The following is a 15,962-nucleotide window of genomic DNA, read 5'->3' as shown; positions in this document are numbered from 1 at the left end:
ACAGAAGGAAGTCTGGACTGGCTGTCTGTGTGTGTGTGTGTGTGTGTGTGCGCGTGTGTGTGTGTGTGGGGTGTGTGTGTGGTGTGTGTGGTGTGTGTGAGAGGCAGACAGAAGGAAGTCTGGACTGGCCGTGTATGTGTGTGTGTGTGTGTGTGGTGTGTGTGTGTGTGTGTGTGTGTGTGTGTGTGTGTGTGTGTGTGTGTGTGTGTGTGTGTGTGTGTGTGTGTGGTGTGTGTGTGTGTGTGGTGTGTGAGAGGCAGACAGAAGGAAGTCTGGACTGGGTTCTTCCTGACTCCCGAGTCACTGCCATAACCACTAAGCCTTTGCTGTTTTCCTTCCTGTAAAAAAACAAAAACAAAAACAAACCCTTTTTTATGTCTAAAATTGGGATAACGATAGTATCTTTCGTGTAAGGATCAAAGAAGAATTAAATTAGTTCGTGGTGATGGTGACGGTTAGACAACTAGATTAGATAACTTGAGTGAAAGTGATTGTGATTGTCAAGCATTTTGCATGGTTTTGATGTGTAGTAAATGCTACTGGCTGTCACCATCATTGTCCCCATTATTACCTCCCTTACACACCACAAAATCCAGCCAGTCCCGGCCACCCAAGTCTTTTTTTTTTTTTTTTTTTTTTTTTTGAGACGGAGTCTCGCTCTGTCACCCAGGCTGGAGTGCAGTGGTGTGATCTCCGCTCACTGCAAGCTCCGCCTCCTGGATTCACACCATTCTCCTGCCTCAGCCTCCCGAGTAGCTGGGACTACTGGTGCCCACCACCTCGCCCAGCTAATTTTTTGTATCTTTAATAGAGACGGGGTTTCACCATGTTGGCCAGGATAGTCTCGATCTGACCTCGTGATCTGCCCGCCTCAGCCTCCCAAAGTGCTGGGATTACAGGCGTGAGCCACCACGCCCGGCCCCAAGTTTTACTAACACAGCTGAGCAGGATCTGCTACCCTCCGAGCTCTCTGCTACCCTTACCCCTCCTCCAGTCGTGCCTACAAGCAGGTTCCCACCTAAGGGCCTTTGCCTGGAGAGCTGGTCCCCCAGACATTTGTGTATCTTGTCCCTGCCTCCATTCAGATCCCCACTTACAGAAGCCTTTCCTAAGACACCCTCTGCAAAACCACAATAACATCCTCTTCCTTCCTCTTACCCACCGCCCCACCATGCCTCAGAGACACAGGAATTGGAGAGGCAGCAGGGGGATGGGGGCCATCTCTGTGGCCTACCTAGTCCTTGAAGTTGGGAGAGTCACCAGACAGGCCTGTGCTGCAGTCTGGGCCCCTGCATCTCTGTCACTGCTCTTCCACGTAGGCTGGCAGGCGCCGGTGGGCGCAAGAAAATATTCCGTCTCAGCGATGTGCTGAAGCCCCTGACTGATGCCCAGGTGGAAGCCATGAAGCTGGGCGCTGTGAAGCGGATCCTGCGGGCTGAGAAGGCTGTGGCCTGCAGCGGGGCAGCCCAGGTGTGCCCCTGCCACCCCCCACCCCATCCTTCCAGTCCCTCTACCCAAGCGTCTACCTCACATCCAGCACAGAGTCTGGCCCCGGCATCAAACCTCCCTGGCTGTGGACCCCAGCTCTGCTGCCACAGCCGCTTCTCCAGATCACTCCCATCCTCCATAAAACAGAGACGGCAGCGGCAGCTCCCCCCGGGTGACAAGGAGGAAACGTGCCATGCACACAGGCGCTCAGGTGCACACGGCGGGTGCCGGGAGGCCTCTGCAAGTGAGGGCTGCTCTTGTGGTCTTGGTTCTTCACGGTTGTTAACATTCTTACTGTTACTATTTAGCTTTAAAAATATACCTAGTTCTCAGTCCTGATTCTGCCACTTGCTGGCACTGTTACCTTCAAAGAATGGGGAAAAGTGACTTTTTTCCCATTCTGTGAAGTTAATTTTTGATTAGCTAGTAGTATAGGAACGTACTCCCTGAGCTGAAAAATATTTCTGGGGAATCCAGATCCAGTACTCTCTTCCGTGGCCATCGCCTGCACCCCATCCCCCTCTCCAAAGGTGACAGAGGCACAAATGAGGGGAATCTTTGAGGATCTTTTCTGTGCACTTAAGTACATGGGTGCTGCTCCTAGAAACTCGTTTTATCCTGTGATGATCGATCCCCACCCTGGCACCCCCACCCCCTGCCACACAAATGGGACCTTCCTGGGCATAAGGGTCCTTGACTGGCCTTCCTCACTTCACTCCGTGTCTGCTCTGGGAGTTCCTGTGCCTGGGTGGGAGGAGTCGCAGGGCACCAATGCAGAGTCCCTGGATTGCCCACCCTACACTGACATGCTGGCTCGCCCTCCCACCAGGTCCGCATAAAGATCCTGGCCAGCCTGGTGACACAGTTCAACTCGGGCCTGAAGGCGGAGGTCCTGTCCTTCATCCTGGAGGATGTGCGGGCCCGCCTGGACCTGGCCTTCGCCTGGCTCTACCAGGAGTACAACGCCTATCTGGCCGCGGGTGCCTCAGGCTCCCTGGACAAGTATGAGGACTGCCTTATCCGCCTGCTGTCCGGCCTGCAGGAGAAACCAGACCAGAAGGATGGGTGAGGGGGCTGACCCTGCACCCTCCTGTCCCCACGAGGCCCCCTCTTCTGGTGCTGCTCTCCCTTTCTGATTCTGACCACCTGCCTCTTCATCACCCCCCGAGTCAGTCCTTCTCGAGTCCATCCCAAGTCTTCTCTCCTCCTTCCCCCTCTGGAGGCACGTTCAAGGTTGTAGTTTTGCATGTGAGCTGCAGGTCGCACTCCCTGAGCTGTTCCCCAGCTCTGCCACTTGCTCTGAGCATGGTTTGAGTGGCTTTGTCACTCCCCCTGTGTGTCATTTTCCCATCTGTAAATAACAGTACTCACCCATGGGCCTGGAGATAGACTTCTCTACACCCCATTTCCTACCTGAGTTGGTTCTGTAGCTTCCTTCCTGTCCGTGGCCTCCAGCTTACTCATCTGTCCTCCACACAGCAGCTCCGGGAACACTTTGTTATATAAATCCTTTTATTACTTCCCCACGAGGAACCTTCCATGGTTCTCCATTGCTCCTAGGATAAAGCACAGCCTCCTTACTGTGTGACCAGTGAGGCGTTATGTTATTCACTCTCTTTGGCTTTACTCCCCGAACATTAGCCACATTGGCCTTCTGTCTGTTCCTCGAGTGTGCCAAGTTCAGGGCACTAGTGCTTCCTGTTCTGTCTGCCTGGAATGCCCTTCCCTCAACTGTGTGTGTGGTTGGCTCCTTCTCATCTACCAGTATACTCAAATGTAACTTCGTAGCAGCCTTTTGAGGCCACCATATCTAAAATGCCCACACCCTTCTCCACCCGCCGTCATTCCCTCCCATTTTTATGTTCAATGAATAAAGTTAGGAATCCCTGTTTGACAAAAGGAAGAAATGAGTTTCAGAGAGGTGCAGCCTCTGCCTCGATCATCCAGCCGGCAGCTTTTGAACCCTGGTCTTTTCACTTCCAAAGCTTTATAACCAGGGGCTTGAACAAGCAACCCCTGAGGGAGGGCCTGCTGGCCCTGAGCTCCTACAATTCAGTAGGGCCTGGGAGCCAGGCGGCCTTTTCCTCTGCAGCCATGGCCCTCCCTCCATCTCTGGCAGGATCTTCACCAAGGTTGTGCTGGAGGCGCCCCTCATCACAGAGAGTGCCCTGGAGGTGATCCGCAAGTACTGCGAGGATGAGGTGAGGACAGGCCCTGGTCACTGCAGCCTGGGCCAAGGGACAGGGCTCTCCCCTGAGGATTCTGAAGGGCACACAGCCTAAACCTTGTGGCAAGGGGTTTCATGAGGGACCGGGCCGTTTTGTCAGAGGCAGTCAGGAGAGAGAGCCCAAAGGCACAGTCAGGTGGGCTGAGCTCAGGTCCCTTTCCTCTTGCTGCAGAGTCGCACCTACCTGGGCATGTCCACGCTTCGAGACCTGATCTTCAAGCGCCCGTCCCGCCAGTTCCAGTACCTGCATGTCCTTCTCGACCTCAGCTCCCATGAGAAGGACAAGGTGATCCCCTGCTCCACTTCCTGGCTGCCCTCAGCCTGCAGTTTGCAGAGGCCACCTGTATCCTGAGGAACCAACTCGTTCTTAGTCCGCCTGTGGTGGCCAGCACAGGCTCCTCGTGCAGCCCAGTCCTGTGCTGGGGCCTGAGGGCATTGCCCAGCAGGGGAGCCAGTGTGGCCTCAGCCAGCAGTGAGGACCCAGCATGCTCAGCAGCTGAGCAGAGCAGTGTGCAGCTGCGGAGCCCTGGGGAGGGAGGGGCCGACCATCTGGTGGTGGGGTGGGCAGGGGAGGTGTTTCAAGGAAAGCTTCCTTCAAGAAGGGGACATGTGGGCTGAGACCTGGAAAATGAATAGCTGGGTGTGCTCTAGACGAGGGGACAAATGTGCACATACTGTGGTTGAGAGCGCCCTTGACCCATCCTTGCCTGCAGCCTTTTGCCCCAGCCCCTGCCTGGCAGCATGTTTATTCATTCAGCAGACCTTCATTGCACACCCCTGGCCCTGGCCCTGGCCCTGGCCCTGGCCCTGGCCCTGTGCTGCTGCTGGGATCAGAGTGCCCAGGACCAGCCCCTACCCTCACAGGTCCCGGCAGATAATATCTGAGTGAAACAGTGTTTAGCTGGCAGTAGGCGTTCTAGGGAGACTTGGCAGGGAGTGGCACTTTTAAGGAACTGAGATCTCCCTCTGCTTGGAGCTTGGTGAGCAAGGCAAGGAGCAGTGACGGGCAGATGGGCTGGAGAGACGGGCAGATGGGCTGGAGAGGCAGGCAGCGAGGTGGTGCTGTGGGTCCGGCCCTGGCCGGGATATCTGCCTCCTGCGCTGGGGACCAGCTCTGGGCCCTGGTAGCAGCTGGGCTGCCCCTTCTCAGGCTCGGGTCTGTTTTCACATGAGTGTTGCCACACTCGCAGGAATAGCTGTTCTTCCTCTTCCCTCTTCCCTGACCCTGCCCTTCTCCATCTTCCTCCTCAGGTGCGCTCCCAGGCCCTGCTGTTCATCAAACGCATGTATGAGAAGGAGCAGCTGCGGGAGTATGTGGAGAAATTTGCCCTCAACTACCTGCAGCTCCTGGTGCACCCCAACCCACCGTCTGTGCTGTTTGGAGCTGACAAAGACACAGGTTGGGCGCAGGTCATCAGATGCATATTGAGTGCTGCTGTGTCCGCGCTCTGGTCGCTGCGAGCAGAGGGGCTGAGTGGGGAAGCCACCCGGACACCAGTGACGGGAACGGGCAGGGCTGGGACAGCCACCTGGGGGCTGTGGGAGTCAGGGTAGGGACATCTGACCTAGCCTAGGGGGTCAGGGAGAGAGATCTGGCGGACGAGGAGAGCCAGCCATCGGTGGGGCCCCAGGAAGGACCAGGCAGGGTCATCTCAGGCAGGTTCCCTCAACAGAGCCTTGGGTCCCCCAGGATTACAGACAGGTAGACTCAGACCCCGAGTAAATGGACCCTTAAATGGGAAGTCTTGGGGCCATGATAGGGCAGCACGGGAGGCCTGGCCCAGGTGCCAGGAAGCATTCCCAGGAGACGCACAGCCTTCGGGAGGCCCAGAGTCTGAGCAGGTGCTGTGGACCAGGCAGAAAGGAGGGCGGATGCAAAGGCAAAGAGACCAGGGCCTTCGGGACTGTTAGAAGGGGTGTGTGACCACCATGGAGGGCAGCAGGGCAGCAGCAGGCCGGGGCCACCCCATGCAACACCTGGCAGCCACTGGGAGGCAGCGAGCCGGGGGTTTATTCTGAGGCTACAGGGCGTGGCTGGGCTTGGAGGTGGAGAGGGACAGGGTCAGGATCGCACTCAAAGATCCTTCTAATTGCCTTGTGTGTTGGCAGTCGGGGAAGGCTGGAGGTAGGAAGTCCTGGTCCCACCCCATTTCCCTGCCCTAGAACAATTAGCTCCCCAGCCCCGGCTCCCTTCTCTGCCCTCCCTGGCTCCACTGCCCAAGAAGGGACAGTTACTGAGGGTCCGAGGGGGTTGGAGAAGAGTGTGGGCCAATCCGACGCCGCTCCTGCCCTGTCAGAGGTGGCAGCGCCCTGGACGGAGGAGACAGTGAAGCAGTGTCTCTACCTCTACCTGGCTCTCCTGCCTCAGAACCACAAGCTGATCCACGAGCTGGCGGCCGTGTACACTGAAGCCATCGCCGACATCAAGCGGACGGTGCTGAGGGTCATCGAGCAGCCGGTGAGGCCCCTGAGCCCACCAGGCCCTGCCCACCCACAGGCAGGGCTATGTCCCCAGCTCCAGCTCTTCCCCAACCTGCTCCACCTCAGAGTGTGCCAAGCCCAAAGGGTGGTCACCCCGGGTCGACCCAGGCTGTGTAGCTTGCGGGCGGTCCGCATGTCACTCATCAGTTCCCGAGGAAATGTCAGAGTGGCTCAGCAGTTAGGAGCCTAGAGCTGGATAGAGCTGGGTTCGTGTTCACTTGTCACTTTCTCACTGCGACCTCGGGCCTGTCAGTAAAACTAGGGAAGACATTCCAGTCCCTCCACGCTGATGCAAGGAGTCCATGAACTCAGGCACATAAACCTCTGTGTCACTGTCACTGTTTATGAGCTGACCTTCCCGGTGTTGCTAATGGGACTCTTTAGCTGTCATTACATAGACATAAGTCCTTCCCACCTCTCTCTCTGGAGCCACAGGGCTGCCCACAGGAGAAGCAGCTCAGTGACAGACTGTCACCTGAGATTAGAAGGTCTGCACTTCAGTTTGCAGCAGGGTTTGAAACCACTTTTTTTCTTTCTGCCCCTGACATTTTTGGATTACCGAACATTTTCATGATAAATGGGAGAGAGAACTGTATGTTAATCCCCACCTATCTGCCATTTGGGTTCAGTGGGGCCCTTACCTGGAAAATGGGGATAACAGGCTTGTAGTCAGGAGGAAACATTTTTAGCCCCATTCCCAAGGTGAGCCAACTGTGGAAAAGTGATCTCACTTTGCAGAAAAGTGATCCTGTGGGGCTGTGAGCTTCCCGAGGGCAGAGACATTCGGTTTTAGTCAGGAGCTAAACATTCCTGGGCGAAGGTGGAGCCTGGCCCCAGCTCCTGTGTTTGGCGTTCACCATGGGGCAGGCTCAGGAAGCAGCAGCAGGTGGAGCCTGGTCTGGGCTCACAGCCAAGCCAGCCGCGCATGAGAAACCAAGTCACGAAGCGGGTGGGTGTGGGTGGAGCCAGAAACATCTTTACCAGTGAGTGAAGCACAGGGTAGGCATTCGAGGTCAGGTCAGGTCTGAGCCACACAGGAGTGGCCTGCTGGAGGACAGCCCAGCCAGGGCTGGGAGCTGGAGCAGGCCACATCCGGAGAGGCTGCAGGGAGAGGCCGAGGTTTGTCTGACCTCTCCCACCCTTCCCTACTTTTCCCCCACCCTCCAAACCCTGTCACCAGTCTCACCCTGAGCCCCAGCATTTCCCGCAGCCACCCTGCCGGCAGCACCTGAGCCTTCCCTAAGCTCTCACCCTGGGTGTGGTCATCCCTGTCTCTGCCTCTAGATCCGAGGAATGGGCATGAACTCCCCGGAGCTGCTCCTGCTGGTGGAAAACTGTCCCAAGGGGGCAGAGACACTGGTCACACGATGTCTGCACAGCCTCACAGACAAAGGTGACCCTGGAGACCCCCACCTTTCATGCTTTCCTCCCTTTCCTTAGCCTTCCCCGGGTCCTGGGAATCCGAGCCACTGGGTCCCCAGATGGTCGCACCTCTTGTGGGTCTTTGCCTGTCCTAGGGCCTCAGTTTCTCCATCTGGAACAGTGTGGTGCTAATTGCACGTGAGCAGCCAAGGGTGAAAAGTTCTGCTGTGAAGTTGCCATACATTCCCTCATACCCGCCTGCTTCTCTTTCCTGGGTGCCCACCCTCCCCCACGCTCCCCTCTGCCTCCAACTCGGTGCCTCCTGCTGCTTCCATGCAGTCCCACCCTCCCCGGAGCTGGTGAAGCGGGTCCGGGATCTCTACCACAAGCGACTGCCAGACGTCCGCTTCCTCATCCCGGTGCTCAATGGGCTGGAGAAGGTATGGAGCCGGAGGCCCGTCTGTCCCTGCTACCTGGGACATGTGGGACCGGGAGGGGCAGGGCAGCACGTTGCAGAAGCGGTTGAGCGAGAGGCACATAGCAGAGGGCAGAAGACACCTTGTCTGTGGTCAGAAGTCGTGGAAGCCGCTGGCACCTGTGTACCCTGGAAATGCAGAGCAGCTCCTGGACTCATTTGCATGGGCACCCGGGTGCCCGTGGCTCTGCTGCTTCCTCCTCTACCTCAAGCGGGTCCCTTCCCCTCTTTGAGACTCGCTTTTCTTCTCTGTGAGACAAGGATTAGGATGTGACATGCAAGGGACTCAGATGGGGTGAGAGCTGGGGAGAAAGCTCTGTCCTGAGGGTGTGGTGAGGGTAGGAGGGGCTCAGTGAGCCAGAGCTTGCCCTCAGCTCCCCAGGGCAAGCAGAAGGGGTGGCTTGTCTAGAAGGGAAGTGAGGGTGTATCTGACTTAACCCCCACCCCACCGCCTTCTCCCTGTAGAAAGAGGTGATCCAGGCCCTGCCTAAACTCATCAAACTCAACCCCATCGTGGTGAAGGAAGTCTTCAACCGCCTGCTGGGCACCCAGCATGGTAGGTGATGCAGCCTCCTCCCCACCAGGAGGCCCACCCACCCAGGTGCTGGGGCAGGAGGCAAGCTGCAGGCGCCCCCCTCGGGGAGAGGGGCCACATCCCGCTCCCTGGGACACCAGCTGTACTGGACATTTCCATGTGTCCCGGAGCTCCCAGGCCACCCTCCGGGATGCTTGGATGATGGTTTCATTCACAGCAGGGACAAGACTGTGGAGCTGGGGCCGGAGGCTCCAGCAGCGTCTCCCCTTCTAGGATCTGGCCACACCGCAGCCCCTCTCAGGCCGGGCTGTAGTCTGGTCCCTCCTCAGATCTTGCCTGAATCCCTCAAGCTGTGGGCTAGGGGCATTTTGTTTTGACACAGTCAAAAAGAAACAAAACTTTCAACTTAGAAAAACTAGCAAGTAAAGTAGAAGGGATTCTTCGCCCCTCACCCCAGTGGTTGGAGCTAAAGACAGAATGGAGGATGTCTGTTCCACGCAGACAGACCCTGGTGCTTTAAAACACACACATAGATGGCTCTGGGACCATCAAAAGAGCAGCAGCAAAGAGCCACCCCACCAGCCTCCTCCCTCCACTCCCCCAGGCCCCACACAGCTGAAGGCTCCAGCCACTGTGGAAGGCTGCAGCCTGGCTTCATCTTGTCCTGTGCCGCAAATGCCCATGAGCCCCTGTGCCGCGTTAGAGTCTGTTGGGGACCACACAATGAGGTGGTCCTACCCTACCCTCGCGGGTGCACAGCCCGGAAGCAGAGAGACCCAGCCGTGCCACACACTACCCAGGGTGGGAGCCCAGGATGGGGAGGAGCACACGGTGGCAATGGTAGGCTGCCCGAGGGCTGCTGCTACCTTCGGTGTCCCCTTTTTATGTTGTCAGTGACTTCCCCTGTTTCAGCCCTGAAAGCAGAGGGCACCTCATCTTTGCTCCCAGCTGCCCCAATCTGGGGAACTCAGACCCATCTCTTATGCGTCCGTACTGTCTCCCCCACCCTTTCTCCCACCCGCTGCAGGTGAGGGAAACTCAGCCTTGTCCCCACTGAACCCTGGAGAGCTCCTGATCGCATTACACAACATCGACTCCGTGAAGTGCGACATGAAATCCATCATCAAAGGTGAGGTGCTTCCCCCAACTCCAGTGGCCTGGCCCCTGCAATGCCAGGGGCAGGACCTCAGTCACCTACATGCCCCCACTGGAATCTGCCAAGTCAAAGACTGCCACTCACAGCCCCACCTCAGAGCTCTGGAGAGCCACCTCCCTCCCTCCTTTACTTGCCTCCTCCCTCCCTCCCTCCCTCCCTCCTCCTTTACCTGCCTCCTCCTCCCTCCCTCCCTCCTCCTTTACCTGCCTCCTCCTCCCTCCCTCCCTCCTTCTTTTCCTTCCTTCCTCCCAGGTTTTACCCTTTACAACCCAACTTTTTCTGCCTCTGTCTAAGGCACTCTGATGTACCTGCTGTGCACTGGTACAGAGTGGGCCTAAAGCAGTCAGGGGTAGCCCCACCCCTAGCCCCGAGGAATAGAAGGAAGCAGGGCGCACCATGAGTGGTAATCAGAGGCTTAGAGGCGCAGCAGCAGGGCAGACCCAGGGCTCCATGGCACTTGTGGCCTAGGGTAGATGAGGCAGGAGAGCTTGCCTCCAGGGCGGCAGGGTTGGCGACGAACTGACTGGCTCACGATGGCCCCCCACTCACTGAGCACTCTGCGCTGGGCTCTCCCTGAAGGCCTACAGACCTGAGCCTGCTGGTCCGCCACTTGGTGAGTATGTTCATTTCCATTGTGTAGACAGGAAATGGAGGCTCCAGAGAGGTTAGGTGACTTACTCAGGGCCGCGCAGAAGCTAAGTGGTGTAGTGGAAAAAACAGAATCTGAAGTTAAACGGACCTGGGTGGGAATCCCAGCTCTGCCGGTTCCGCGACGGAGGACCACCTCCCCTGAGAGCGCCGGGTTTCTGGGCCAGGAGCCATCCTGTCCCACGGAGCTGGACACCCTCACTGTCGCCCTCTCTACTCAGAAGACTGCTGTCCTTTGATTTCTCTTCTCACCCTCAGACAGGAAAGGGCTTCCTCTCTGTGCCGCTTACTTTCGTGTTCTAGCTTGAAACGGTGTTTCAGCGACTTACAAACCTTCCTCTGCAAGTTTTCTTTTTTTTTTTTTTTTTTGAGACGGAGTCTCGCTCTGTCGCCCAGGCTGGAGTGCAGTGGCCGGATCTCAGCTCACTGCAAGCTCCGCCTCCCGGGTTCACGCCATTCTCCTGCCTCAGCCTCCCGAGTAGCTGGGACTACAGGCGCCCGCCACCTCGCCCGGCTAGTTTTTTGTAGTTTTAGTAGAGACGGGGTTTCACTGTGTTCACCAGGATGGTCTCGATCTCCTGACCTCGTGATCCACCCGTCTCGGCCTCCCAAAGTGCTGGGATTACAGGCTTGAGCCACCGCGCCCGGCCCCTCTGCAAGTTTTCTCAGAAACTTTTAAGGTCAAGAGAGGAGCTTACAGAAATATCAAACCCGCATTAAAACCCAGGAGGCCCCAAGGCCTCTCATGGGAGACCCGCAGGGAGGAAAGATCTCCAGGCTCATAGACCAGGGCTGTGGTCTTCACGTTCCCCGACCCCTTTGGTGATCTGAGGAAAGTTCTAGCCCATTCCCAGGACAGTATGCTCATATGAATTGCATACAGTTCGAGGGGGTTCACACATACACACACACACACACACACACCCCAAGACCATTTGTGGACCCAGATTAGAAGCCCTGAGGATCCTAGGCCCAGAAGAAAGGGCCTTGCCGGAGGCCACACAGGCCACCAAGAGCCAGGCCCCTGGAAGGGTCAGCGGGGGCCTACCCTATACCACCCTACCCTTTTCTTCCAACACAGCCAGGCCTGCACACTGCAGGCTAGACAACCTTCCAGCTGGTGTCCCCAGACCCAGCCCACGTTTTTCTCCTCGGGCACCAGAATTCTTTCTGGTTGCACTCTAAGCTCCAGATCACAAAGTACAGTCCTTTTGTTGTGCACTGTTCACTCCCCCATAGACCACCCTGTTCCTCTGGGGAACTTGTCTATAACTAGACCCACTGCTGGTAGTCCAGCATTAAGAAAACTCAGCACCTCTGCTCACCCGTATCCATCCTGGGTAGTGCTGGGGACACAGGAAGGACAGCCCTAGCCCTGTCCCTCCAGGGCTTACAGTCCAGGGAAAGAGACAAGAAGTCCCTGGCCAGTAACAACTGAGGGGTGGCGTGGGACTGGGCAGCCCAGAGGGGCCACATAACCCAGCCTGGGTGTGGGACATCAGGGAAGACTTCCCAAAAAAGGGGACACTCGGGCTGAGACCAAGGAAGGCTGAGTAGGCGGCAGCAGCAGGAGACTGCAGGGACTGAGGGAGGTGCTCGCTGGCTGGTTCTGGACCTAGGAGACGAAAGAGGGGGCCTGGTCAAGAGAGGAGGTCAGGCTGTCGCCATCAGGAAAGGCGCCCCTGGGGTCTGCCCACAGGAGTCTCGCAGGCTGTGGTGGGAATTTGGCCTTGTTTCTTGAGGGTCTCTGGGAGAGGAGTCAGGTCTGAGCTTTCCAAAGCACCCTTCAGGCTGCTGTATGGAGAATGGATCAGAGGCTCAGGGGAGGCCCAGGTTGGGGGCCAGGGCAAAGCTGACAGGGAAGGAGGAGGGGAGGGCTGATTCTAGAGCCTTTAGGTGGTTGAGAGGGCAGGACCAGTGACCACCTGGCCCTGAGGAGGAGCAGGGGCTTCCTCGGTTTCTGACAGGCCCTCGCCTCCACTCTCTTCCCATTCAGCCTCCTCCCACCTGTCTACACCTCCCCCTCCCTTAGAGACCCCATCCCTGTTCTCTGTTAGCCTCAAGGATTTGGGGGGTTGGGGTGTTCTTCTGGCTCAATAAAGACTTCCTGGTTGACATTCACATGGCAAGTGGTGTTTGGGGAAGGGCTTCAAAGGCAGCTCCTGGGGCCTCCCATTAGCACAGTGGATTGGGGCATGGCCACCTACTGGGGAACAGACCCCCAGGGCCTGCCTTCGAGGATGCTCGTGCTGTGCCAACCCTCTGGGTCCTCCTGGTAGTGGCACTGGGTGTTGAGCTCATCGTATGCCCGGGCCCCAGCCGCCTCTTGTCCCTCCCTTCGCTATTACTCTACTGATTGTGCTCATAACCCCCACGCAGCCCTTTGCCTGGCACCCCCCCCCCCATCTTCCCAGCACCAGCGCAAGCCCTGTACCCTTGTCAGGACCGAGTGGGCAGTCCCTTGGCCCTCTGACAAGCTGGTCTGTGGACTGCTGTTCTCTCTGGAGGGGCTGGTGGAAGCCAATAGCTGCCTTCCCTCCCTGGCAGGGTTGGGGGGCCCTGCCACTCCCCCAGGGCTTAGCAACACATCTTTCCCAAGGTCGTCCTCCAAGTGAGGGGCCATGGGTTCCCTGTTCTACCCATTTTGGGGCTTCCTGAAGTTGGATGTCTTCTCCCTTGAATGAAGCCCGCAGGTTTTCCAAGGGCAGGGCTGCAGTGTGCCTTCTGCTGGGTGGGGGGAGTTTCCTGTCTCCCTCAGGGGCTTTAGAAGTCAAGGTTTTAGAAGTCTTCCCCTCACACGGGCAGACAGCAGGGCCAGGGCTCCCACCTCCCAGGGGGCAGCTGGGCAGAGAGGACAGGCCCACTCTCCGCCTCCTCGCAGCCACCAACCTGTGCTTTGCGGAGCGGAACGTGTACACGTCAGAGGTGCTGGCCGTGGTGATGCAGCAGCTGATGGAGCAGAGCCCCCTGCCCATGCTGCTCATGAGGACCGTCATCCAGTCCCTGACCATGTACCCCCGCCTGGGGGGCTTCGTCATGAACATCTTGTCCCGCCTCATCATGAAGCAGGTAACCCACCCCCGGCCACCCCGCCCCCAGGCTGCAGACGGCAGCAGACCTAACCAGCAGGCTTCTATCCTGCTTGCCCTCCCCTTCCCCTGACCCCAGAGGGAGCCTGGTGGAGGATGGCAGGCTCTGCTCTGCCTCCTTGCCAAGAAAATAGCGGAGTTCCAGGGTCTATGACTGGGCCAGCTCCCAGGTGATGAGGGAGGGCAGCTGGGTGGTAGGAGCTATGGTAACCCTCAAGGGGTGTGCACCCAGGAGAGGCATGGCTGCTTCTTACCCTCCACTGCTGTGTGCCCGGCCAGGATGCATCCCCGAGCTGAAAAATGGTCCAGTTTTTTAAGAAGTGCTAGAAATTTGGGCTTTAGAAATAACGACAATGAGGCCAGGTGTGATGGCCCACACCTGTAATGCAACTCCTTGGGCGGCCGAGGCAGGAGGACTGCTTGAGCCCAGGAGTTTGGGGCTGCAGTAAGGAAGAAACGCGCCACTCACTGCACTCTAGCCTGGGCGACAGATGAAGACCGTGTCTCAAAAAAAAATAAATAAATAACGTGATGGAACAAAAAACCAAATCCCGCAGGGCTAATGTCGCCCCCTGGAGGCTGCCGTGAGAATGTACATGTGACCCGGGACAGGTCCTGGCACCGGCATTGACCTCCGCTGTTTAGCAGGGCTAATGTCGCCCCCTGGAGACTACCGTGGGAATGTCATGAGACGTGCTCCCGCAGCACTTAGCCTAGGCCTGGCCCAGGGGTAGCTCTGGTAAAAGGCGGCTCTGAGTTTTCTTCCAGCCCCTTCCCAAGTTGCCCTCATGGTCCAGCCCGCTGGATCGGGAAGACAAAGGCCTCTGGAGGGAGGTCAGGGCTGCTTGTGGCCCATCCAGAGGAATCTTGGATGGTGGGATTTGGGCATGGTCTTGGCAAGGTCTTTCTCCCAGTGTCTAGGCGGGGGGACTGCCTGTGTGCCCCTCCCGACAGCTCCCTCCCTCCCTGGTTCAGGTGTGGAAGTACCCCAAAGTGTGGGAGGGCTTCATCAAGTGCTGCCAGCGCACCAAGCCCCAGAGCTTCCAGGTCATCCTGCAGCTGCCGCCCCAGCAGCTGGGAGCCGTCTTTGACAAGTGCCCTGAGCTCCGGGAGCCTCTGCTGGCCCATGTCCGCTCCTTCACCCCCCACCAGGTACCCCTTCCCCCCACCCCGGGTGTGCGGTGGGCGGCCCCCTGGGTCCCTCCGGTTGGTGGGGACTGGATGGAGGTGGATACAAAAGGCCCTGCACTGCTAGGAGCTCTGGAGGGTTAGGGCCCCGGGACCTGAGGTGTGCAAGTGGGGTCTCTGTGCCAGAGCTGTCCCCAGCGCCCCCTTCCTGCTCTCCACCCAGCAAGCTCATATCCCTAACTCCATCATGACCATCTTGGAGGCCAGCGGCAAGCAGGAGCCAGAGGCCAAGGAAGCGCCTGCAGGGCCCTTGGAGGAGGTGAGGGCCCTGCAGCCCACCCATCTGGATCCTCAGACTCCCACCCCATACCCCAAGCCAGCAAGGCTCACCATGGCCACCCCTGCTCTGAGCCACCCATCTCCCAGGGGATGCGCCTGCTGGAAGGGAGTTGGGGGTCTGGGAAACAACTGCCCCTTCCTCCCCATGCCCTTGGTGAACTCAAAGACCACCTCAGGGTGGTTCCTTCTCTTTCCCGCCGTCCTCTGAGCCACCCACCTCTGAGCTTCTGTGTGGCCCTCCCCACCCTCAGGACGACCTGGAGCCTCTGGCCTTGGCCCCGGCCCCGGCCCCCCGGCCCCCGCAGGACCTCATTGGCCTGCGGCTGGCCCAGGAGAAGGCCTTAAAGCGGCAGCTGGAGGAGGAGCAGAAGCTGAAGCCGGGAGGAGTGGGAGCCCCCTCTTCCTCCTCCTCTCTCTCTCCCTCGGCCCGGCCGGGCCCGCCCCCGTCTGAGGAAGCCATGGATTTCCGGGAGGAGGGGCCTGAGTGCGAGACCCCGGGCATCTTCATCAGCATGGATGACGACTCAGGGCTGACCGAGGCCGCGCTGTTGGACTCTAGTCTCGAGGGCCCCCTATCCAAGGTAGGGAGAGCAGCCTTCCCTGCGAAGGAGGAAGCCGGAGCTGGGCCGGGGTGAAGGTGGGGGACGGGCATCGGGACAGGGCCTGAATGGGAGCATGGAGGGGACCACACCATCCAACCGGCTCCCCTTTCCTTCCCCGGTCACCAGGAGACAGCAGCGGGCGGGCTGACCTCTAAGGAGGAGCGGAGCCCCCAGACCCTGGCACCTGTTGGAGAAGATGTCGTGAAGACCCCCAGCCCGGCTGCCGAGGATGCCAGGGAACCCGAGGCCAAGGGGAACAGCTGACGGGGCTGGGGGTGGGGAAGGGGGATGGGACGGGGATGCGGGGCTGGGGGACAGGGCGGGGCTTGACCTGCAGGTGCTTTGCCTTAAAAAAAAAAAAATAAAAGATGTGAACTTGGGCAAGTTACTGAAAAGAAAAAGGGTGGGCCTGGGGCGCGGGTGCCGTCTCGA

General features: G+C 58.4%; 1 protein-coding gene across 1 annotated transcript in view; it reads left to right on the top strand.

The window, feature by feature from the left end:
• Positions 1 to 15,910, top strand: part of SYMPK (symplekin scaffold protein) — a 278,017-nt gene extending 262,107 nt beyond the window's left edge. Inside the window, exons 14-28 of the mRNA XM_050772062.1 lie at positions 1,320 to 1,470; positions 2,318 to 2,553; positions 3,608 to 3,689; positions 3,888 to 4,001; positions 4,967 to 5,114; positions 6,013 to 6,173; positions 7,481 to 7,589; positions 7,898 to 7,998; positions 8,499 to 8,589; positions 9,596 to 9,697; positions 13,254 to 13,441; positions 14,437 to 14,613; positions 14,813 to 14,908; positions 15,180 to 15,509; positions 15,657 to 15,910. Coding sequence (XP_050628019.1) covers positions 1,320 to 1,470; positions 2,318 to 2,553; positions 3,608 to 3,689; positions 3,888 to 4,001; positions 4,967 to 5,114; positions 6,013 to 6,173; positions 7,481 to 7,589; positions 7,898 to 7,998; positions 8,499 to 8,589; positions 9,596 to 9,697; positions 13,254 to 13,441; positions 14,437 to 14,613; positions 14,813 to 14,908; positions 15,180 to 15,509; positions 15,657 to 15,794 — 2,224 coding nt within the window. The 3' untranslated portion in view covers positions 15,795 to 15,910. The remainder of the gene's footprint in view (positions 1 to 1,319; positions 1,471 to 2,317; positions 2,554 to 3,607; positions 3,690 to 3,887; positions 4,002 to 4,966; positions 5,115 to 6,012; positions 6,174 to 7,480; positions 7,590 to 7,897; positions 7,999 to 8,498; positions 8,590 to 9,595; positions 9,698 to 13,253; positions 13,442 to 14,436; positions 14,614 to 14,812; positions 14,909 to 15,179; positions 15,510 to 15,656) is intronic.
• Positions 15,911 to 15,962: the final 52 nt, after the last annotated feature.

This window comes from Macaca thibetana, chromosome 19 (genome assembly GCF_024542745.1).
Source record: "Macaca thibetana thibetana isolate TM-01 chromosome 19, ASM2454274v1, whole genome shotgun sequence".
Lineage (NCBI taxonomy): Eukaryota > Metazoa > Chordata > Mammalia > Primates > Cercopithecidae > Macaca > Macaca thibetana.
Note: the sequence above shows the minus strand (reverse complement) of the source record. Positions and strands in the feature narration are given on the sequence as shown.